Here is a 26267-nt window from a genome sequence, read left to right as displayed (position 1 = left end):
TTGGGTTTCTAGTTCAAAGCAAAATTACCTTATTGTTTAAGTTTGATACAATGGGCATTGTATTAAGTGTGTATTCAGCTGTACTTGGTCCTTGATGGAAGTAAACATGGCTGAAGCGTATGTCTCTAGAGTTAGACCAGAAGTTTTCTTGCCACAAAACCACAGTCTATTCTTCTCAGATCTCAACGACACTCCATGGGTTAAACAGGGCCGCTTCAAACTCTACTAATTTACTTTGTGGTGTAGATGAGACATCATAGGCTCTGATCTGACCCGAACAGTTATTACTCCTGGTAATCCAATATTTCCATGTACAACTGAACATGCTTTCAAGTATTACAGATCAGAATCTCCAGAGGCAAGTTGGCCTTTCCAATGGGTATCATTTAGCCCAATTAAAAATTTAACTAACAGGTTTCACACCCAGGAAAAAATCTGTTTGTAATGTTTCCTGATACAATCTGGTATTGTTCAACAGTAACTTGAAATGATTAATTATGCTTACAGACAAATCTTAACAAAAGTACTGTAATTTCTAGCTTTATACAACACCCTTCACCAATACTTTTCACCAGTACGTCTTTTGAAGTATATCAAAATTGTAAAAAAGGTAAGATAAAGAAAACAGACTTTAAATTATATAAAAAGTGTTACCAAGTCTTCTATCATCTCTTTCACAGCTGCAACAAGAAGGATGAAGAGCAGGGGCACCAAGGTGGTATAGCGACCCGTTGGTGAAACATCTGGAATTTGCTAAAATGAGATAAAGGAGGATTAGAACAAGTTGAACACAACACCAAAATATATAATGGAAAACTTAACAAGCTTTCATATATAATATATGTATACTATGCATAAGTATAAGTTTGTGAAACCTTTAGGATTTTCAAATATTTCTGAAATGTTGATTTCATATTATTAACAACAATAATAATAAAACGATCCTAACTAAATAAACTACACAAATGATACTCTTTTAACATTTAATTATCTGCAAATCATGCATTAAGTATTCACATTTGATTAAGTTTACATTCAGTAAGTGGTGGCACCCCCTTGAGCAGCAATGACTGCAACTTAACGTTTCATGTAACTGTTCCTTTAACAGTCCCTCACATTTGGCACATTACTCCTTCAATTCTGTGAAACTACAAGGTTGCCTTGCATGGACAGCTTGCTTAATGTCTTGTCACAACATCTCAATGATTTTTGGGTCCAGACTTTGACAAGCCATTGAAAAATCAGAATTTCTTCTTCTTTGGCCATCTGCTTGTATGCTTCGTATCCCAGCTTCAGGTCAAGGGCAGATGGCCTGACATTCAGAATTTATGGTTGTATCAATAATGGTAAGCTGCCACAATCAATTTAAGTGCTTTCTGAGTCCTGGAGTTTCTTGAGAAAGTTAACTCAAAGACAGGAGGGGGAGGGTGTAGAGAAAAGTATATATAAGCTATGTAGAGCCATATCCCCTTTGAAATAAGATAGATACTATAACTACTATGGTCTTTATTGTGGTTTCTTGTATGCTTACAATAAAGCTTGGCTTGACGAACAGACACTTCAGGATCGAATCTCTTGGTTTCTACTATACTGTACGGACTTAAAGCCACTACAGTATGTGTATAATAGACAATTTTGATCAAAACCAAAATAAAATTATTTATTTCCTAATTATTTTTACTTACACTTAAGATAAATACAGATTATTTAAATGTGGATGAAAACCTGAAAAAAACATCCCGTTCAGAACAGCCTACATCAATTAACAATTTTTAAATATCCGACTTGGTGTCCAACTTGAGTATCTGGCTTTGTGAAACAGACCTACCTTTATTTTTAATATTTAACATGCTGTGATAAACAAAATTAATAAAAATGTTAATATAATATACAAATTAAATTCTATTATTTATAAAAAATGTATTAATGGACAAAGATTATTCCCCGCGGGAGAGGGTACTGGCCGGAATTCGAACCCAGGCATTTTGCATGACAGCCCAGAATTTTTCCATTAAGCACATTAAGCATTTACTGTGACGTGCAGTCCTGCAAGAGATTATTTAAAAAGAAATAAAAGAGTTTTGGGCATTAAAATGCATTGGAACGAAGCATGTATGGTACAGATGCAGCCATTCAAAGTGCGCAGTACAAACACGTACCCCGGGCAAATCCCTACGTCATAGCGCGTCATACACGTCATACCGCGGTACATGATTGGCAAGCCAAAATGACCGATAGGGGCACTCATGGTGCGTTGGTCGGTCGTGGAAAGATTTAATCATTTAATGTCTTTACTGTGCACGTTTTAATCTGCTTTGTATTGAATATTTATATGGAATTTTACAATTAAAGGAAATGTTTAGTAGAAGAGGAGCATAATGCATCTGAAGGTCATAAAAGATATTAATGTAGGAACATAAACATATTACTATATGTAAACTGTACTGTATATGGCTGGTCTTGGTGGTTTAAAGAAAAAATACACACCAGTCTTCCATTTCTCCCTAATCATTTTAAGCATCAAAGTTTTATACAACGGACAAGCTGTAAACTCAAAGTATTACCCTGGTCCACATTCTTTGTAACCGTCTTTGTAAACGAAAAGACTTTTATTTTATTGACAAAAAGTAACACCACAGCATTTAGTTGATCCAATCACGCATTTGTATCCAGTCATGCAAAGTAATTCTTAAAAATCTCCGATTCACCATGCCTTTCACATGCTCATAAAAGATATTAATGTAGGAACATAAACATATTACTGTATGTAAACTGTACTCTATATGGCTGGTCTTGGTAGTTTAAAGAAAAAATACACACCAGTCTTCCATTTCGCCCTAAACATTTTAAGCATCAAAGTTTTATACAATGGTCCCCAAATATACGACTGCTGTATAGAAAGAACTTTAATTTAAAAAAATTATTTAACACGAAAATTAAGCTGTTTACGTTCCTCCTCCTGAGAATATAGTCCCACGTTGCTACGCAAAGCAGAAACACAGCCACAAATAACTAGCAAAGAGAGAACATTAGCTAGCCAATATGATAAAGGAATAAATGACTTTTTTTGTTTATTTCTTTAGCACATTTATTTGAACATTTCCATCGATTGTACAAACACTGAAAAACTGTCTAATCCCTAGTTCGTCAGACATTTTCTTTTACGCTCCGGGCATGCTCCCACTGGCGCTGGTCTGTCTTCTAGGATATAACGCCAGCGATTTGTTGTTAAAATTGGGTTTCCAATAACGCCGCATCGAACTCTTGTTTTTATGTCCACTATAACAAACATAATCTCCCTTGCTTTTAACCGAGCGTTTCATAATTTCTAAGAATGAAAATGATTTAAACTATGCAACACTTATCATTCACCGAGAGCTCAAAATATCACAAGGATCCTCAAGAGCGCAACAAAGACAGCAGAAAAGACATGTGTATCAGATACATGAGAATCCAAGCTTTTTTATCTACGCTTTCTTATCTACACTAAGAAGTAGTCTTTAAAATTTCTTTGTCACACAGTAAAAAGTCAAAATTCTGGGGTGTGCGTATACCAGAGATTATGGCATGACTTCAGAATGGTGATTGGCTGACACCACAAGACCTGCTGATCTGTTCTACATACCAGGAAGACAACGGAATATTTTTTTCTCTATTCGAAACGTGTATTTTAAACGTTTAATTAAGAATTAAAAACCTTACAGCGTACACAGATTTCTAAGATGATCAGGAGAAAGAAAAAAAACCTGTGTTTTGCGCATAAAAAGTGGTTATTAACTATAAACCTGTTTTTATTTCGCCTGGCAATCTACCTGAATGCCCAACTACAGTATCTGAGAAGCCCTTCGTGAAACCAAAAGAACCACAATTGAACTAGTGCTGATAATAAGAGAGAGAGAGTCCCCGTTACCCCCATTTTGATTTAAATCGCAAACGCGTGTTTAATTAAATGTCTTTATTGATTCACAGTCTGACAAATGCAACATAAATCGTTATCTTTGTCTTCTAAGTATACTAATAAACTTTCAGCATAGCTTTCTCCCCATTTAGATTTATTTTTCTTGGGATCAAACGTGGAAAGATTAGATTGTAATCGTTTTTTTATTTTTTAAATACATTTTAGAAAAGTGTAATCTATACTAAAAAGCTGTATTTATTTAATACCACTCGATACTTATATTAATGGAGTTTAGTTGATACTGTTTAGACTTTTAATTATTTAAAACTGTATTACAGCATTGTACACATGCTTAAAAGAGAAGAGAGAAAACGCAACGTTTCGGCTGTGAAGCCTTCTTCAGGTGTGAATGAAACGCTAAAATGTAATGTAGGCTCTGAACGGGTTAAACTATGATTGGGCTTGTTTGACGTCACTGCCTTTCATCTGAAATCCTGCCTGAATCCTGCTAAACTAAAAATTACGACACAAGAAGAGAAGAGGCTCTGTTGAAATTTCTCTTTTTTTTTTCTCTTTTTTTTCTTGGAAAAATATCTTACCCGCTGCAATCCGGGCACAGAAGGGTTAAAAAGAAAGTCAGACAGGCAGGGGAGAGGGTGAGTTGTAAAACTGTTACCTGGATAAAGAGGCTAGAAAATAGGTGGATTTACACCTGTGAAAAGCATTCCAATTTTAATGCGATACGGAAGACATTATTCATAAAAAATGATCTTGTACGGTCTGTAAACTGAAAATGTATGAAGGAGACACGTTGCGTATCGCCTCTTTTTACACTTGGAGAACATTCCAATGTTAATGTGACACTGAAGATATTTATTAATAACCTTTTAAATCTGAAGGGAGATCTAAAGGGATCCACACGGTACAGGTTCCTGCTACTGTAACTATCAGAGGGAAACACGGTGACGTCACCGCGCAGGCGAGCAGACACACCCTCTAATGTCAGGCGTATGTGTTAAATATATTTAGATCTTTGAATAAATATCGTTATTGATTTCTTTAGCCTCACAACATTGTCCAATAATACTCTTCTTGTGTCTAATTTTTAGTCAAGCAGGATTTGAGCTACAGACCAAAAAAAAACAGGATTCTCTTTTTTCACATATTGATGATGATGATATCAGTAGCAGTTTGAAACTATTCGTTGTTATTAATAAATGACTTAGATTCAAACACGTTGTGATATTTAGAAATAAAAAAAGGTCAATAAAGTGTCCATAATATTGTAGCGCATTCGCCCCGGGCAGCGGCCGAAGAGCGCTTGGCTGGCGTACATGGTGAGATCGCCCATTTTCCATGTAAATAGTTCCCTGGTTCCGCACCCCTGAGTGTTACTCTCTCTCTTTTCTCTCTCTCTCTCTCGCTCTCTCTCTCGGGCTCGCGCTCTAGCTCGCTCGCGCTCTTGGTGGGCTTGTCTTGTGTCTCTCTCTCGTCTGGGCGCAGGAGTGCTGCTGGCAGGTGGTGACGGAGATGAAATAAAGCGCAGTTTTTAACTCCACAAGTCTGAGTCTCTGTGTTCGTCCTCACCGAACCCGAATTCGTTACATTGGTGTTAGAAGCGGGAGGATGGACAGTGAACGGCCGATGATGTCAGACTCGGAGAAGCGCCGGTTCCCCCAGCAGCCAAGTGACCCCCTAAAGAGCCTTTTGGGGGCGAGCAGCAGCCACTAGGGGCCAGGACGACCCCCCAGTGGAAGGGGGGCCCTTTCCCGGGTCGCCTCAGGCCGTGTGGCAGGAAGGAGACACCAGACCAGCAGGGTCGGCGGGAGAGGGGAGGTGCCGGGACTGCTCCGGGCGAGATTGGCCCAACGCCGCCTCCTAGCGGGAGAGCCACTGGGTCCGGTCGCCGCAGACGTGGCCTACTTAGCCCGCCAGGGTTACCCTACTCTCCCGGAGGAGGCCCACCAGGAGATAGCGCTCCAGGCGTTCCTCCGGGCCCTGGCGCCGACTGAGGTGCAGCGCCACGTGAAGCTGGCCGTGCCAGACCCCTTGGAGCAGGCCTTGGCTCTGGCTGAGCAGGGTGATGCCGTATTCGAGGAGACCGGTGGGCACCAACGGAGGGGTGCTCCCTGCCGGGCAGCGGAGGCGGCGGATGGGGAATCAGATGGGGAGGAGGAGACGGCCAGCGCAGTGACGCCAGGGGAGCGACGACGGCGGGTCATCTGCCACCGCTGTGGGGAGAGGGGGCACATCGCCTGGGAAAACCAGGGACTCCGGAGGCCGTCAGGAAACGGGAGCGGGGCAGCCTAAAGGGGGAAGGCCGCCCTTGAGCAATGCTACCCCCGCTCCGGAAAGCAAGAAGGAGCGCTTCACCCTGCCTGCTGCCGTGGGAACGGTTGGCCACAGCCGGGGCTTATTTCTTCCCTGCCTCATCAAGGGCAGACCCTGCCAGGCCCTCGTCGACATCGGTTTGACCATCACTCTATTGCGGCCTGGTGTCCTGCCAGGCACCGAGGCAGCCAGACCCCCAGGATGGGAAACCACCAGCCTGCAACTGAGGATGGTGACGGGGCAGTACGCAGAGGTCCCCGGCAAGCGGGCGCTCACCGTGCAGTTTGGGGCTGCAAGGGTGAAACACCCCTTCTACCTCGCCCCAGTCCACGAGGACTGTATCCTGGGGTTGGACTGGTTGCAGCCGGTGGGTGGTTGCCTTGACTTAGGCTGGCAAGAGTTGGTGGGGCAGGGGGAACGAATCAGTCTCGCGGGAGGTGTCCGGGGCGTGCGTTGGGCTTTTCGGCTAAGGTGGATTTGCGCCCTACAGTACAACCTGCGGTACCGCTGTGTACATACAGTACGAACATGTTGTGTTATTTTGAAATATAAAAAATGTCAATATACTGTAGTGTCCATAATATTTGCTATTTTCGTTTTTCAAATAAATGTTTTTGTTAAAAGAAAACCCATAGCGATTGCTGGATTTGAACACCCGACCTCATGCTTATACTGTAAATTGGTGCCGTCATACCACCAAGGCAAGTCATGTGACATGCACTGAAACAGCAATACAGATAGAGTAATATGGTCAGAAGGTCAACCACATGTAAGACTTTGATGCTTAAAATGTTTAGGGAGAAATTGAATACTGGTGTGTATTTTTTCTTTAAAATAGCAAGACTAGCCATATACAGTACAGTTTACATACAGTAATATGTTCCTACATTAATATCTTTTATGAGCATGTGAAAGGCATGGTGAATCAGAGATTCTCAAGAATTACTTTGTATGATTGGAAACAAATGCATGATTGGATCAACGAAATACTGTGGTGTTACTTTTTGTCAATGAAAAAAAAAGTATTTTCGTTTACAAAGACGGTTACAAAGAATGTGGACCAGGGTAATACTTTGAGTTTACAGCTTGTCCAAGGTCATTCATTATTAATACTATTAGTAATATCTTCGGTAAAGACTTTGATGGCGACAGCTCAAACGCTGTACATGAGAGGTTGAGCTTTATTAGCTCCACCTGGCGGTAATTCCGGATACTATTATCTTACTTGCGGTATAATACCGTAAAATACTGCATAATATGGTGTAGTGTGCTCTCACGAGGCACCTGTTCTGTAGGGTTTGGGCATTTACGGGGACAATTCTTAATTGTAGCCGTAAATCACAAAATGATTATTTTAATGGCTTTAGAATCCAACCATGCGATATAACTCAAACAACGCACACACACAGGTACTAATACACGAGGATACATTTATTAATACATGGAATATGCATATTAACCTAACAGATCTTATCGAGAGGGTTATCAGAATACAAAAGGTATATATTCAGTCAGTTACGAAGAGTTACATATATCAAGAGGACATACGTTCAGTACAGTATATCATTCATTTAGACCGTTTCGTAAATGAACTTGGTTATAACTTCTACATTGGATACTCAAAACAAGTATATAACTCTTAGGAATTAAATTGATATCAACTGGTTGGGATAACAATTGAATTCTCGAGCTGTAATGCATTGAAGTTGAATATTCATCCAATCTCTGGGGATTCAGATCCCCTGTGGGCTCTCTGGCTCCGTGCCAGGCTGTGCTGTGCGGCTTGCAACGGTGCGCTGCTGATGCTCACTGAAGACCAGCTAGTTAGTGTTGGCTTTAACTAGCAAGAGTTTGTGCACAGGAGAAAAGATGACTGTGGGTCCCAGCAGGTCAGGAAGAGGACCGGTTCGTTCCTAATGAAGCACTAGTTCTGAATAGTGATTCAGCTGTCCACAGTTCTGACCTGTTCACGAGGCTTGCTGCTGGTGCTAACCTCGGGTGGATCCTCGGGTTACTCTCTGCCAACCTCCGCTCTAGATTCTTAGAACAGAGGAAAGTTCTGGCACTCGGACACACTGGCCGTTCCGTGGTTGTCCGGGCTGAGTCTCAGGATGGTCAGGAGGCGCGCTGCGAGAATGTCCTGCCCTTGGAATTGTCTCGCACCCCTGGAATTCTCCTTAGAATTCTCTTTAGAATTCCCCTTAGAATTGCCTCTAGAATAGTTCTTTTTAAATCTTGGAGCTCTGTGTTGCCTGTTTTTACCTGGAGGAACTTCAGCTCGTTCATTGGCTGAAAGTCTCATGGGCATCAGAGACCCACGTGGGTTACTCGGCCCTACCAGTTCCTGATTGGCTGATAATGAGTAACCATGCCCTCTGACCTTAGAGTTGTAAACCACTTGGATGAAGCTCTCCCTTGGAATCTTGCAGACTTTTAGGCGCCAATGGATGACCATTGATCATGATAGCCAAGCTTAGCTAAGTGCATCCCCATTTGGGAGCTGTCCCTTATCAAAAGAAAACATCTTTAAATCAGCCTGCATGAATAGTTTCTCTGTGGCTGCACCACAGAGATGAAGAGAGAGATGGGGCCTCATTTGGGAAAGCACAGCAACACTTAATTCTGTCTTATTAACAAGCATTGCCACTACAATGGTAACCCTTGTTATACCGTGACACACCCACCGCGTTTTAATGCGGTATAACCCGCTCGTTTTAAATTTCTGCATCTGCATATTATGACACATTATGCGGATCTGGATCTGTACCTTTGCCTTGTCTGTATAGAGAGCATAGTTCCACAAGCCTGTTCAGCTTTGTACTTTTTAGTGAAAGTCATGTGGTCATGAGTTGCACAAATGCTCTTTTTGAAGAGCAGTGGTTTTCTTCTTGGAAAATTGGTTTAAGTGAATCTGTTTTCTCAAATAAACAATAAAAACTTTTTTTTGTTTTGCTTTAACTCTGGTATATTGCTTTGAAGCAGTCAAATTAATTTGCAAATTAACCTCTTTGCAGAATTTCCAGATGCCTCCATTTTCATGTGGTTTCAGTGAGGTTACAACACCTGAAATTTAAACTTGCATCATGATAAAAAAAACATTTTTTAATCATTGCACAAGGTATTTCACATGCAATTAATCTCCAACATCCTCTAAATCTAACCATTAAATCTGTTCTCACATCAGTGACAATATTAAAAAACATTAATAACACAGAGATTCCAATAATGTGATAATAGAATAGACTGCAATAGAAACTACAGCATTGTCTGTCTCAAGTTTGAGCAGCAAAATCAAAACACACCACAACAAACAATATATCATAAGAAACAAGTAAACCTCTCTTTTAAAACAGTGTATTTCGAGCTGCACTATCATTTTTTCTTTTTTGGAATAATCTGATACAGGACTGCCAGGTGTGCAGTGATAGTCCGCCATTGCATGTTGTTGTCATATCAGTACAGTATTAAATGTTTATTAACCCATCAGTGCTGTTCTACACTAATTATACTGTGTGCATTTTATCAGCGACAATTTCATTAAATAAAGTGATTACATTGTTGAGACAGGGTGTTGTTACCACATTGCTTGCTACCATAACTCCAAATAATAAATAGTAATTAGAAAACAGATAATTTTTAGATTTTGATTTAAAAAATATATAATACATAGTGGGTTTAAAAATACATCATATTTTAAAGCAATGAAAAACATATAAAAACAAAAAAGGCCAGGTTAAAATGTTTTTTTTAGTAGTGATCTGAATGACTTTGTCACATACAGTGAGCTGGATTGTAGCTAATAAAAGTCTTCACTATATTTAGACCAACATATTTAATTTTGCATTTTACCATTGAATTACAGTATTTACCTCTTGAAATACCTGTATATAATTTTAATTATATAATATTGTTTCTATGATATAATAATAATAGATAATATAATAATTTATTATATAATATTTTTTAATTTCTTGCAAAGCTGTGCTGTAAAAGGCATCTAGATGAAGGCAGTGTGCAAGAACAACACCAATACTATGCTGTAGTTGATGTACAGTATGGATATCTATGGATATTACTCCATGGAATTCATTAACATGTGGCACTTCAGGAAATGTGGATTTTATATCCACATAAAATTTAGCTCATGTTAGCTCATCTGCGAGTAAAAACTACATATATGGAGACACTTACTGTTCCATTTTAAACAGACCCTTTCAAAATAAAAATACTTAAAATTATTTTAGAAATGAAAAGTTAATAAATACCATACACAAAATGCAAAAGTATTGCCTTTTGTCTTTGGTTCCTCGTGCCAGAGCAAAATCCGCTTGGGGACAATAAAAGTTTCTTATACTGTATTTCACACAGAATAACAGATCCAAATTGTCAACCGTTGCAGCCATCTCAGAAGACAACATCAACACATTAAAAACAAAAGCAATGAGAATTTATCAAAGCAATGAAGAGACCATAACACTCGATGGAGAACAACTAGAGGATACATTCACTTATTTGGGAAGTATCATTGGAAAAGACAGAGTGGGTGATAAATGTATTGTCCAAAAAGTTACACTAAGTCCTTCTGTGATGCAGTGCAAGGTTGCCTCGTTATAAAAAGGGTACTAGGACACCCTCACATGACATTACTGTTTGGTTACAGCCCACGGTCAAAATACCTCCTGTAGTTGCTGCTTGCACACTGTGTCTTTTCTAGCTGCTAAGTGCACAACAGCAAAGAATTATTATAAGAATTTTTCTATCTCCGCTTTTCTATCAGTTTGATGAAACTGAATGTTGTCCCATCTGTCCCTGCACAAACACAGTGGCAGTAAGAGGAACATAACTTGTCGATTCATGTTGAGCAGGCTCAATGCTAAACGGGAGAAGTAAAATAAAAAAGGAAAACTTGGCAATACCTCTCTCCGTTTATTCAAAGCTTTGTACTACTACTTAGTCTTTACATAAAATGGCATGAATTCATATTCATTAAACAAAATGGGGTAGTCAGTTAAAATAATAGCTTTGTCAACAGTTCTTAATTAGAATAATTCTTCTTGTGTATACAGATTCAGCCATTCAAAATGGACAGTACAACCCTGTGTCATGCGAAATTATCTACAGTTCACTGCGTTGTACCACAGTATGTGATTGGCTGGCCAAAATGATAGACCGGCGGCACTCGGGGTGCACTGGTTGTTAATGAAACGATTTAATCATCTCTTTACTGTGCATGTTTTAATCTGCTTAATATTGAATATTAATATGGAATTTTATAACTAAAGGGAAATTTTAGTAACTGAGAATAAAAAGAAGAGGAGCATAACGCGTCTGAAGGTCATAAACGATATTAATTTAGGAACATGTTATGTAAACTGTATATGGCTGGTATTGGTAATTTAAATAAAAAATACACACCAGTATTCCACTTCCTTCTTAAACATTTTAAGGATCAAAGTCTTTCATTTGGTTACATACTGTGGTTATTTTGGAAAAAAATTAACGTGCTCCTTCTGACTATATTAAGGTTATATAATTCATAAAAAGTTATAATGTTTTAACCTTTCCTATGAATATTTGCGCTCGTTATCGCAGTAAAAATTGCGTACTTTTTAGAATTTGATTAATAGGAAATATAATATGGAATCGCATATCTAAAGAAATTAATAACGATATAATTATATTCATATAGCTCAAATTATCACAGTAGTGCACTTTCTTTGTAAATGTCTGCATCAGTTTAACCCATTCACCCATGATTACATGTGTGGTGTAATGGCATGGCTTAAGTGTGTGCCTTGCATGCTGGAGGTCGGGGATTCGAACCCAGCTGTCACCATAAGATTTCCTTTAAGAAATAAACAGTGCTTTGAAAAACTAAAATAGCAAATATTATGTACACTATACTGACATTTTTGATATTTCTAAATATCACAACATGTTCTAAGCTAAGTGATTTATTAATAACAACGAATAATTTCAAACTGCTACTGTACTGCCACTACAGTATAGCTAAAGTAAATACATTTATTTGTCCTGCATCAATGTTTAACTCCTTCAAAGCGCCCTAAATTACAAACTCCAAGTGTTTCATTTTGTCTGTTGCTACAATATCGACAGCAATGTAGTTAAAAGGAACATGTCAACATGTTTCCAAAATAACCATAAGTAAATGAGTTGAAGGATTTGATAATAATAGAGAAATCATAACAATGACCCCATGTTGCTAATCATGCATACCCAAATGTACTGTAATCCACTTTCTTTGTAAACACATTTTATTTTTAAGTTGACTCATTCACGCATAATGAGAGAGTGATAGATGGAGATAAGATGGAGGTTCTTGTCAAAACTACATTCCCCAGAATGAAGTGGGAAATAATGTCAGTCACCCTCAGTCACCTGACCAGTTGATGTACTGCATCAGAGAGAATGAATGAAGGATTAGCCCATTAAGAGCAAGTTTTTTTTAAACAACCTGGGTGGAAGGAAAAGTGTCCGCAGTCATTTTTTTCACTGACAACACAAACTCTGCCTAACAGAGCCACCTGTAAGAGCAAGGTGACTTTCTGCTATCTAAACCATTTTTTACTGCTTCTAAAATCATGCAATGTTTGAGTTAGGCAGGAACACGTCATTGTATCTTATTTTTTATTTCATTTTTTAAATTAAATATAAGGCAACCAGCAATCAAATATCCTCTTTTTTCTTAACACTCGTTTTTACCATACTGTAGTTTGAGTCTTTGCGTAAACTGTAAGTTCTTTTTACTTCTTAATTAAACATTCGAAACACTTTAATTTTGTAAACGCAACACACATTCCTTACAGAAATAAATTATGTTTTCTACAGGTGTTAAGCAGATTAGCACCGTCCACTAACCGTCCACTAATGCCCAGTGATATAACTTTTATATAAACAAGATCTAGTACCTGGTGCAGTTTTTTTTAAAACAAAACTTATTTTGAATTAATCGAACCCCAGGTGTGAGTTCATAAAGCCAGAATTACGTACTATCCCTATGTCTGCGAAACACCTGATCATCTACTGTAAAACTTTCAGTGTTTTGTGTGTGTATATTCCAATCGCAGCGGGGGTAGGGTGTGTGGGGAAAGGTTTAGGCTACAATTGAATTGGGGATCTGTATTCTTCACACCTGAAACATTGTTTTCTTTGAAAGTGTTTTCTTCCCTCTTTAGCTGATCTTTTGCTGCCTACGCATGCTTACACAGCTCTCCACGTGAATTCTCATTCTTGACAGAGAAAGCTTTAGAGAACTTTACATTTTTTATTTTCAACAAATTGTAAATATGACATTTACATTGGCATTTTTTCTCCTGATGGTAACTGTAGCAAATTGTCACATTTCACATCCTTGCGAAACAATCTCATCCAATCAAAGCTTTGATGTTTTTTATTTTGAAACTGTGATCTTGACATGCAGGTGTGAATTAAGAGCTACAGATTTAAAAGGTTATTGATCATACCTTCTGTCTCACATTAACATTGGAATGTTCTTACAAGTGTAAAAAGAAGCGATACACAACATGTCTCCTCTACAACTCTTCAGTTTAGAGAGAAATTCCACCAGAGCCACACAACATTGTCCATTAACACTCTTCTTGTGTCTAATTTCCAGGGAGTAACCCTGTTACAAAAGGGAACAGCGCATCGGACCTGGTGGAGTTTCAGCGTTCACTTTTCTGTAATCTGTAGAGAACCGTGAAATCTCATCAATGTTTGGTACCAATGAACAGGGGGGCTTCACAGACTTCCTTCTTTGAACTCAACTGTGCTCCAGTAAATAATGTACAGTTTATCACCTTCTGCAACGCTTATAGTTTAGCAGGATTTGCGCGATAAGCACATTATTTAATGGGGATGACATTACCCACATCTATATCACTGTATGACACAGGTTTGAGTCGGAGTGTCTGTTAATAAAGCAGTGCGCCTTCCAAAACATCGAACTACTGCATGAGTACTTTATCTGTTTCAGCTAAATGAGGAGAATTAAATCAGTCAGAATCTCAGAGTGCCAACTGTAAAATAACTCTTCTTCCCTCCTTTGTTTAACTTAAAGAATTTCGGGAAGAATTCCTTAATCACAATACCATCACTTAATTTATCCAGATACACAAATTCATGCCACAGCAAACAACAAGCTATAATAGTGGACTATTTAATGTATTCAGTATAAAAGAAACCGAAAGTAATACTCTGATCGGGCTTTGAACCATTGGGTTCAGTGATTTGTCCATTACCATGACAAGGATAAGTTTTTAAAAAAGAAACAGATGTCAAAATGTTTACGAAATTTCCACCTGTTAGCTGCTTAGTTACATGATTTCATATTCATATAAATATAAAGTGATGTTAAATCACTACAACATTTATCTTTTTACAGTAACAACAAGTGGTGTTCTTACTATGTATTCTTAGAAAAGGATAAAACATTATAACTTTTTATGAAGTACACAATATAAGCTTAATACTGTTAGAACAAGCATGTTAAAACCAGAACCCGCTAAGTTACCAAGTAAAAGACTTTGATGCGTAAAATATTTATGAATAATTAAATTATTTATGATGAAGGTGGAACGTTGTGTACTTTTGTCTAACTGAGCAATCTTGCTTTTATACAATATACTGACATTTTAATGTTTAATGATTAAAATGCTGTAATATACAGTTTAAAATCATTAAAAGTCTAAAGAGTATACAACTTAAATTCTTAATTGGAAAAGACTGTCCCTCAGCTTGAAACTAGGCGTTTTCTGGCGACAGCTCAAATACTGTACATGAGACGTTAAGCTTTATTAGCTCCACCTGGCGGTTTTACAAGGTGCTTCCGGATAATATTATCATATTTCAATTAACATGCAGTATAATGCTGTATATTGTGCCAAGCCCACCGCGTTTTAACGCAGCGTACCCCGTGCTTTTTGAATGGCTGGATCTGTAATTACATTAAATACTGTACAAATTACAAATAAGGAAATCTAATGCATAGTGTACAATTACTTATATTTTATCTAGCAATTTAGTCTGCTTCCGCTTCTCCAAGTTTCTCTGAATTTCTTTTTTCAGATGACGTACAGTCAGCACATAAAAAAAAACTATAAACATTGTAAACACAGTTATAAAATAACACATAATATACAATGCTTATATAATGCAAAGCTATTTTGCAATGATTTACTACAAATTTACTAGAATTTTTTTATGCTCTAGCTTTTTTAGAGGGGTGTTCACGTCATAGAACGCAAAGCTAGGGAATTTTTATGTCCAAAGTCGCCAAAAGTTGTAAAAGCGGGGAGACGTTAAACGTGGACCCCCTATACATGAATAAAGACCAAGTGCCTTTTCTAACAACATCATCAAACTTGAGGTGGATACAAGTATAACATTTCCTGGTTCACTCTTATGATCATGTTAATGGGTTATGCCATGTGAAGATAGTACAGTACTTAGATACAGTACTAAGAAAAGCATGTTCTTCTGTATTAAATATCTGTGGATTTCTCCCTCTGATGCTTTATTGCAACTTACCTGGAGGAGTGCAATGAAAAGGAAAAAAGCATTTGCTGCCCTTCTGAATTGCGAATACAGGAACCTTGGCAGGAATGTAAGAACATTGTACTTTGCAGTGCTGAAAAATAAAAGAAAAAATAATTGGACTCAGGTAACAATAATAGGCTTCCTTATATTAATATTTTTTTCCAGGGAAGAGATCCAGGAATTTTATCCAGCTATTGCTTGAACAATGCCAGAGTATCAGTTTTGACAAATGGCTATGTAGCTGTTTCCACACCCTCTTGCATAAAGAAGTACCAAACATGTGCATAAAGAAATACAGTACCTCCTGTTCTTGGTTTTAAGTGCATTTCCACATAGTTTCCACTTTCTATAACCTTACATGAAAAGGAAGTCAGAACCATATGACTACCTGTATTACTACTTAGTTCAGTCTTGTCACCCTTCTTATGAATGGGCAGAATTTGTCACATTACCAGTTCACCCATATTTACGGATGCAGCCATTCAAACTGCACGTTACAAACCCGTACCGTAGGCATCTACGTGTGCGCCACCGCGCCCTACCGGGGTAAGTGATTGGCTGGCCAAAATGACCGACAGGGGCACTCGTGGTGCAATGGTCGGTAGTGAAAAGATTTCATAATTTAATCTCTTTACTGTGCACATTTTAATCCGCTTAGTATTGAATATTTATATGGAATTTTACCACTAAAGGGAAATTTTAGTAGCTGAGCATAAAAAGAATAGGAGCATAACGCATCTGAAGGTCATAAACGATATTAAATTAGGAACATAAACATATACAGTGGTGTGAAAAAGTGTTTGCCCCCTTCCTGATTTCTTATTTTTTTGCATGTTTGTCACACTGAAATGTTTCAGATCATCAAACAAATTGAAATATTAGACAAAGATAACACAAGTAAACACAAAATGCAGTTTTTAAATGAAGGTTTTTATTATTAAGGGAAAAACAAAATCCAAACCTACATGGCCCTGTGTGAAAAAGTGATTGCCCCCCCTGTTAAAACATAAATCAACTGTGGTTTATCACATCTTTGGAAAGCTGAGTTAAATTTCTCTAGCCACACCCAGGCCTGATTACTGCCACACCTGTTCTCAATCAAGAAATAACTTAAATAGGACCTGCCTGACAAAGTGGAGTAGACCAAAAGATCCTCAAAAGCTAGACATCATGCTGCGATCCAAAGAAATTCAGGAACAAATGAGAAACAGAGTAATTGAGATTTATCAGTCTGGAAAAGGTTATAAAGCCATTTCTAAAGCTTTGGGACTCCAGCGAACCACAGTGAGAGCCATTATATACAAATGGCGAAAACATGGAACAGTGGTGAACCTTCCCAGGAGTGGCCGGCCGACCAAAATTACCCCAAGAGCTCAGCGACGACTCATCCAAGAGGTCACAAAAAACCCCACAACAACATCCAAAGAACTGCAGGCTTCACTTGCCTCAGTTAAGGTCAGTGTTCATGACTCCACCATAAGAAAGAGACTGGGCAAAAATGGCCTGCATGGCAGAGTTCCAAGACGAAAACCACTGCTGAGCAAAAAGAACATAAAGGCTTGTCTCAGTTTTGCCAGAAAACATCTTGATGATCCCCAAGACTTTTGGGAAAATACTCTGTGGAGTGACGAGACAAAAGTTGAACTTTTTGGAAGGTGTGTGTCCCATTACATCTGGCGTAAAAGTAACACAGCATTTCAGAAAAGGAACATCATACCAACAGTAAAATATGGTGGTGGTAGTGGGATGGTCTGGGGCTGTTTTGCTGCTTCAGGACCTGGAAGACTTGCTGTGGTAAATGGAACCATGAATTCTGCTGTCTACCAAAAAATCCTAAAGGAGAATGTCCGGCCATCTGTTTGTGACCTCAAGCTGAAGCGCACTTGGGTTCTGCAGCAGGACAATGATCCAAAACACACCAGCAAGTCCACCTCTGAATGGCTTAAGAAAAACAAAATGAAGACTTTGGAGTGGCCTAGTCAAAGTCCTGACCTGAATCCGATTGAGATGTTGTGGCATGACCTTAAAAAAGCGGTTAAGGCTCGAAAACCCTCCAATGTGGCTGAATTACAACAATTCTCCAAGATGAGTGGGCCAAAATTCCTCCACAGTGCTGTAAAAGACTCATTGCCAGTTATCGCAAATGCTTGATTGCAGTTGTTGCTGCTAAGGGTGGCCCAACCAGTTATTAGGTTTAGGGGGCAATCACTTTTTCACACAGGGCCATGTAGGTTTGGATATTTTTTTCCCCTTAATAATAAAAACCTTCATTTAAAAACTGCATTTTGTGTTTACTTGTGTTATCTTTGTCTAATATTTCAATTTGTTTGTCACACTGAAATGTTTCAGATCATCAAACATGCAAAAAAATAAGAAATCAGGAAGGGGGCAAACACTTTTTCACCACTGTATGTAAACTGTATATTGCTGGTCTTGGTATTCGGTTTTTTTTTCACAGAAGACTGACACAGCTTTGCGTTGTGAATCTGTTTTTCTAAGAAAACATGTCAGTGGGGAAGGTGGACTTGCCCTTATTCTACTTTGAAAATACCTGTGAAACCCGTTTGTTTGCAAACAATGTAGACACAGAGAGAGAGAGATGCGATAACCGCGCAGCGCCAGGCGAATGCACATTAATGTAGGGCTTTCGGGCTCACGTGGATTTGCGCCCTACAGTACAACCTGCAGTACCGCTGTGTACATACAGTACAAACATGTTGTGATATTTAGAAATATAAAAAATGTCAATATAATCCCAATAATATTTGCTACTTCAGTTTTTCAAAGAAATGTTTATTTGTTAAAAGAAAACTGATGGCGACAGCTGGGTTTGAACACTCAACCTCAGAGTTATAAGTCAGTCACTTAAGCTATCACGCCACCGAGACAGTCATGTGACAACCACATGGAAAGTCTTATACTACTGTTTGTGCAACAGCACATGAATATAGTTATACCGTTATTAATTTCTTTAGATACGCGATTCCATATTATATTCCCTATTAATCAAATTCTAAAAGTATGCTTCTGTTTACTCCGGTATCGAGCGTATTTTCAGAAAAGCTTAAAGCTATCACTTTTCTCACAAAGTACTGTATACTGTATAAACGTACAGTAACATGGTCAGAAGGAGCAAGGAGCACGTAAAAACATTTCCGAAATAACCACATGTAAGACTTTGATGCTTAAAATTTTTAGGGAGAAATGGAATACCGGTGTGTATTTTTTCTTTAAAATACCAAGACCTGCCATATACAGTACAGTTTATATACAGTAATATGTTTATGTTCCTAAATTAATATCTTTTATGAGAATGTGAAAGGCGTGGTGAATCGGAATGCTGTGGTGTTACTTTTTGTCAATGAAAAAATAAAGTATATTCGTTTACAAAGACAGTTAAAAAGAATGTGGACCAGGGTTAATACTTTGAGTTTACAGCTTGTCCAAGGTCATTCATTATTAATACTATTAGTAATATCTTCGGTAAAGACTTTGATGGCGACAGCTCAAACGCTGTACATGAGAGATTGAGCTTTATTAGCTCCACTTGGCATTAATTCCGGATACTATTATCTTACTTGCGGTATTATGCGGTATTATACGGTAACCCGCGTTGTGACGTGTTATACCGCGACACGCCCACCACATTTTACCACGCCATACCCTGCTCATTTTGAATGGCTGCATCTGTAGGTACTATCCCCCATCTTGGAAGAATGCTACAACTGCAGATAAATTGGTGGATTTAGTACCTATTTATTGTCATGTTTGTTAAACATCATCAGATCATAAGCATCTTAATCATTATGTGCTATTGAAATGTATATACATAATTACGAAGAGCATTGCTGTCTTGTAGTGCTAAGACCCTTGATTTAATCCCAGACCTGTGGTGCTATCTGTTTGTTCATATGTGTTTCCTTTGAGTGTATGGTTCTCTGTGTTTGCATGGTTTTCCTCTATCAGTCATTTTGGTAGGATAATTAGTTTCTGGAAACATTGACATTGGTGTGAATGTCTGTGTGTCTGCCCTGTGGACTGGCAGGACTGGCATTCCTTTCAGGGTATATCCTGCCTTGCACCCGTTGCTTTTGCTTGCCAGGATACGATCCAGCTTCAACGTGACCCTGAAGTTGTTGTAAAAGTGGGGAATTGGATGAACTGGATGAAGTGGTTAGAAGCAGGTGAAAGCCCTGGATGGGAGACCATTCTGGGAAGTTTACTGTCAATGTTTATATAAAATTGTACATTTCTGTTGCTTTCAGTAATCAGCTTAATTTTTCCCTTTCTAAATATTATTGATCAGTTTCTTAATCTTGACAGAAATTCTACTGCATATGATTACCATTCATAATGATTCATGTTAGAGATACGTTTTTCAAAAAGAAAAACTGTTTATTTTTCTTAACTTACTATGCGTAACAGAAATGAATTCCATTTGCCAATGCTTTCCTAGTAAACATTAAATTGAAATTTTACACATAATGGTTTGCTATTTGTACACACATTTTAAAAGAGATATTTTGCTGGAAACAAAAACAGCCTAAAATATGTGTAGGACATATTCGTTGTGTATTTTTACATTTACAGCTGACATTGTATTTAACAGCAAGGAATTTACAAAGGAACAGACAAAATTGTCTGACACAGGCAAAAAAATATACTGATGGAACTAAATGAAATGCAATATTTTCTGGAATGAGAATACTATAGTTATAGCTTATGTACTTTTACAAAAAGTTGTCAATTTGTTTTAAGCTCTATGACCAGCAATACAGCTTGTGCAGTCAGGGCATTGCAATTTGCCAATCACACGAAAGCTCATTAGGTACACTTTTAACCAAAAAGGTCCCGGTGGAACAATGCCTGATCAGGTCATCTTCAAAAAGGCCTTAATTCAAAGCTAAGGTCACTGCAAAAAAAAAGCCACAATTAGTCAGTTTTCTGTGCATTCCATGATGTCTTGAATGTCACCAGAAGCAAGGGAGAGAGCCATTGGCATGCTGCAGGTGGGCATGTCATGTGCCAGTGTTGCTAGACACTATGGAGTAAGCTGCTCCACTGTGTCCCAACTGCAGATGACTGTCCAAGATCCGGTCGCCCTTGAGTGACCACACCAGAGCAGGACCAACACATCAGACTGGTCCATCTGAGAGATCGTTTCAGATCTGCCACCCGTACTGCTGCTGAAACTGCCAGCAGACACAATGCCCGCATCAATGACAGGACAGTGAGGCTCCATGCTGCTGGCCTTAGAGCAAGGTGACCTGTCAGAGGCCCTCTGCTCACACCTCCTAGATGTCACACCCAACAAGCTTGGCTGCAATGGAGTCGTCATCAATGGCATCAGGTCCTCTTCACGAATGAGTCACTCTTCAGTCTTTTCCACGCAGACGGGAGGGCCAGAGTGTGGAGGAGGAGGTGTTGCGTTTCTTTTTTCCATCAGTATATTTAACACCAAGTCCAAAGTGATCCATAACAGTAGTAGGACATACAGAAGCAGCCATCTAGAATGTATGTCAAAACTTGCATTCATGGTTGGCAAGCTGCAGTGTAACGTAGTGTGATTCATCATGCCAAATTTAGCACTGCCCAAAAAAGATTAATAGGTGACACACTTGGTGTGTTAGATGTCAGTGAAACTTTAGATCCATTTCTTTAATTTAATATTTAATATGAAGTCATGTAATAAAGGTAAATTTTAGTAGCTAAAATAACCATCCAAAATTAAGCATCAAAATTCTTTAATAACGATCACTTACTGTGGTGACTTTGGAAAAGTCTTGACATGCTGACAGCAGTGTTTCCCATGAATACTTGTTGTCATTATGTTTGGAAAGACTTAACGTGCTTGTTTTAACTACATTTCCCATGAACTTTCCCATGAAGGTTCAAATTAAAAACAATAAACAACATATGCTTGAACAAACATAAATATAATAAGTACTTATAAACCATCAAGGCTGGGTGGGACCTGCAGGACCAAAGGAAGCAAAATCTTGGATTTCTCTGGGAGAGATGTAGGTGTTTTGGGCAGTTTCACAATCAGTTTTTCAGAGTTGTTTCTACTGGCTTTTTCTCGTGTTATATTGATATTATCTGTTCCTTCTCTGATTGATTAACTTCTTAATTACATATCCCCTCAAATGGGAAAATGTTTTTTTTTCTCATATGCTTTTGCATAGGACCTTATATATTTATCTAACATAATATTTTAATTGCATCTGTTTTGTTTGGTTTGTATTACACAAAATGAGGAATATTATCTAATTTGCTCAAATTGATGAAAATGTTTATTTTAGGTATTGTACCGCAATACGTTTTGTGACATCATAGTTAACAGATGCTTAATTGTTTAATCTAAAAATGTGGATGTGTTACTTAAACCAGAAACAATTCGATTTTGCTTTATCCAAAAATCCAAAATGTTGGTAACATGTTTCGTAAAGTTACTGAGGAATTTCCCTTACTGCCCCCTCTCGTTGTAATATAGTAAACAATGCGTTGATTTTTTCCCTAGAAGTTTTGCTATTGTTTTTAAGTATACAGTACAGAAATGCAGAAACAAAGAACAGAAATGTATAAAAAGAGAGCATTTTATGAAAATACTAAAATCTGTTCAATTATTGTCTGCACTTTGCTTTTCAGGGTTTATTCCAGTTCTGTAATGAGCTGCAGCCATTCTTTTTGAGAAGCAGAAACCACACTTTCCCAAAACAGTTCAAGAATTTTGATTTATAATATGTTGTTTTTAGTGTGTTTCTCATCTTTTTTTGTAAGTTTTCTTCAGTGTTTTTTTATTCATATCGTTTTATTTCAAAACTCTTCTAGTTTGGTTTCACTTCCTCTACAAAGCAATTATAACATCAATAATTTTTACTATATTAATATTTCTATTTATTTCATATATCACAATATAGTAAATATTACATTGATATTAATAATAACTGTACTAATAACATGGATGAACCCCCATAGTGTAGAGTTACTCAATGAAAACCAGTTTTAGGAGTACTTGACTTCTAAACCAACAATGTTCAGGATGCTCGGAAAGAGTAAGGGAATTTAAAGATGCCCTTAAACACAAATCGCTACTATATTTTTTACATGTATACTTGCTTTTAAATATTAATTTTTAAAGCCACTATTATAATCTAATACATTTTTATATCTGCATTTGTTGGTTTTCTTGTTGCCATGAGTGGTTGATATAATTAGTTTTTATAATCATTTGACTTGATTGCATAGTTATGGAATAGTTTGAATTCCATAAGCTTGGCAGCCGATAATCAATTGCAGTGAATCTTGTTTGGTTTTTGTTAACAGCCTGTGACAGCTGAGTGAAGCTGGGCCTCCTACAAACAGCACAAATGATTTCTGATTTTCTCTTAAAAACCAAAAAAATAGCTGCCCAGCACGGCTCTGACATGGATGTGTGATACAAACTATTGATACAGATGCAGCCATTCAAAGAGCGCGGCACAGACACGTATCGTGGGTAATTGCGCGATGACGCAAAATAGCGCGGTACGTGATTGGTTGACCGACAGGGGCACTCATGGTGCGTTGGTCGGTCGTAGAAAGATTTAAATGTCTTTACTGTGCCCGTTTTAGTATTGAATATTTATATGGAATTTTACCACTGAAGGGAAATCTTAGTAGCTGAGCATAAAAAGAATAGGAGCATACTGTAACGGGTGTGAAGGCCATAAACTATATTAATTTTGGATATAATAAACATACAGTATATGGCTGGTCTCGGTACTTTAAAGAAAAAATACACACCAGTACTCCATTTCTCCCTAAACATTTTAAGCATCGAAGTCTTTAACTAACGTGAAATAATTAAATGTATTTTTTGATTCACAATCAGACAAATGCAACATAAATTGTTATCTTTGTCTTCTAAGTATTTTAATAAACTTTCAGCATAGCTTTCTCCCCGTTTAGATTTATTTTTCTTGGGATTTTGGGATCAAACGTGGAAAGATTAGATTGTAATCGTTTTTATTTTTTAAATACATTTTAGAAAAGTGTAATCTATACTAAAAAGCTGTACACTACCTGCTATATAGATACATATGTTTAGATATTTAGATATTTAGACCCGGCGCGGCACCGAGAGAGGGAGGAGGCGCGGAGCTCAGTTCTGCTGCCTGGAGCACTTAATGCACCAATCGCGTCTGCATTTCTAACATAGTTTTTAAAATTAGTCAAGCAATATGAAGCATCTCTTTTTACTTTTAAGTCCCTTAATTATCATTAAGCACAGCTTTCTCACCACTTAAGACTACTTTTTGATACCATCCTTAGACAAAGCAGAAACTTGTTGTACTTTCTAATGACATATAAGTGGAAAAAATAAATACATATAATTAAACACGCATTTGCGATTTAAATCAAAACGCGATTTAAATCAATATAAATGTTTATATTGTAACGCATACTGTACAGCCTCCATTTCTCTATAAAAATTAAAAGATCGTTTGGGCAGCCTAAGAGGGGGGTCTACTCTCAGTGACAGCTGACAATCCTCCATACACCCAAGTGAAAAATTAATAATGCCAATGTAAACGTCGTATTTACAATTTGTTGATAATAGAAATGTTAAGTTCTCTAAAGCTTTGTGATAGTTTACCCAGGCAGCAAAAGATCAGCTACACTGGGAAGATGCGACACCGAAGATATGATTAATAACCTTTTAAATCTGAAGGGAGATCTAAAGGGATCCCCCTCCACACACACACGATAGAAGCAGGAAGCAGAAGCAGGGACAGTTGTCAGAAGGAAAGAAGGTGACTATTCATTGTTATTAAAAATGACTTAAATCCGATCATGTTGTGATATTTAGAAATATAAAAAGTCAATTAATTGTCCATAATATTGCTATTCTATTTTTTCAAATAAATGTTTGTTAAAAGAAAAGTCACGGCACCGGCTGGATTTGAACACACAACCTGTGGGTTACTAATCCAGCATGTAGACCACCAGGCTACCGGAAAGGTCACATGAGCAGAGGTGAAACAGCCCTACACATACAGAATCAACAGACATTGTATAACGTGTATTACTGTGTTGCAGTACATGAATATAATTATATCGTTATTAATTTCTTTAGATACGCGATTCCATATTATATTAGCAGAAAAGCTTAAAACTACCACTTTTTATACATGCTATTTCACATGTTAGTTAAAGATTTCGATGCTTAAAATGTTTAGGGAGAAATGGAATACTGGTGTGTATTTTTTCTTTAAAGTACCAATTCCTGGAATCTGACTGGCTGACACCCTTCTGAAGTGGTACCATAATCTCTGGTATACGGAAAAGAAAGCGTAGATAAAAAAGCTTGGATTCTCATGTATCTGATACAAGTGTCTTTTAATATAGTCTTTGCTATGCTCTTGAGGATCCTTGTGATATTTTGAGCTCTGGTTGAATGATAAGTGTCACAGTTTAAATAATTTTCGTTGTTAGAAATTATGAAACGCTCTGTTAAAAGCAAGGAAGTTTTTATGTCCGTTACAGTAAAAGAAAATGCCTGACAAAGTAGGGCTTGGACAGATTCCAAGTGCTTGTACAAATGTGCTAAAGAAATTAGCAAAAAAAGTCATTTATTCCTTTATCATATTGGCTAGCTTATGTCCTGTCCTCGTTAGTTAGATCAACAAAATGCTGTGGTTTTTTGCTAAAGAAAAAAATAAAAGTATTTTCGTTTAAAATGACAGTTAGAAATAATCTGGAACAGCGTAATACTTTGAGTTTACAGCTTGTCCAAGGTCATTCATTATTAATACTATTAGTAATATCTTTGGTAAAGGCTTTGATGCATAAAATATTTCTGCATAATTAAAATATTTATGATAATGGTAGGTTGTGTACTTTTGCCTAACTGAGCAATCTTGCTTTCATAAAATATACCAACTTTTTAATGACTGATGATTAACATGCTGTAATACACAGTTTAAATGTAAAAGCTCAAATGCTGTACATGAGAGGTTAAGCTTTATTGGCTCCTCCTGGCAGTTTTACAAGGTGATTCCGGATACTTTCCGGTAGGACGTCAAATGACGCGATATACCGCGTGATACTGCATTTTGATGCGACACACCCACCGCGGTGTACCGCGAAATACCCCACCCGTTTTGAATGGCTGCATCTGTACCCAGCACAGCAGCACTGTGGATTTTAAAATATGCATTTACTTGCAAATTCACTCCTCTCTGTGTCATCTCCTGGAAAACTGTCTCAATGTGCAATATATTAGTGTTCCATTCAAATAATTAAACACTCAGTTTGGGGATAGGGAAACATGGTTTCCCAAAGTCCCCTATTACTGTACTTAGCACTACAAATGTAAACTGTCCTTTAGCATCTTAGTGTTCACTTATGCTTTAAGTACTCAGTGTTCAATACTGATGGATGGGGACTTGTATGCTCACCAGTAAGTAGACCAGTTAGTATCTCAAAAATAGGGTGA

At 37.7% G+C, this 26267-nt stretch overlaps 1 protein-coding gene across 3 annotated transcripts in view; it reads right to left on the bottom strand.

The window, feature by feature from the left end:
- atp8a1 (ATPase phospholipid transporting 8A1) overlaps positions 1 to 26267 on the bottom strand; it is a 372853-nt gene that overhangs the window by 295610 nt on the left and 50976 nt on the right. For all 3 annotated transcript variants that reach the window (XM_088910036.1, XM_088910046.1, XM_088910027.1), the window contains exons 3-4: positions 15779 to 15878; positions 655 to 753 (exon numbers count right to left, since the gene is read on the bottom strand). In XM_088910036.1, the coding sequence (XP_088766162.1) occupies positions 655 to 753; positions 15779 to 15878 (199 nt within the window). The remainder of the gene's footprint in view (positions 1 to 654; positions 754 to 15778; positions 15879 to 26267) is intronic.

This window comes from Atractosteus spatula, chromosome 1, assembly GCF_055471065.1.
Source record: "Atractosteus spatula isolate fAtrSpa1 chromosome 1, fAtrSpa1.hap1, whole genome shotgun sequence".
Classification (NCBI taxonomy): domain Eukaryota; kingdom Metazoa; phylum Chordata; class Actinopteri; order Semionotiformes; family Lepisosteidae; genus Atractosteus; species Atractosteus spatula.
The sequence above is the reverse complement of the archived record's forward strand: the minus strand, read 5'-3'. Positions and strand labels throughout refer to the sequence as shown.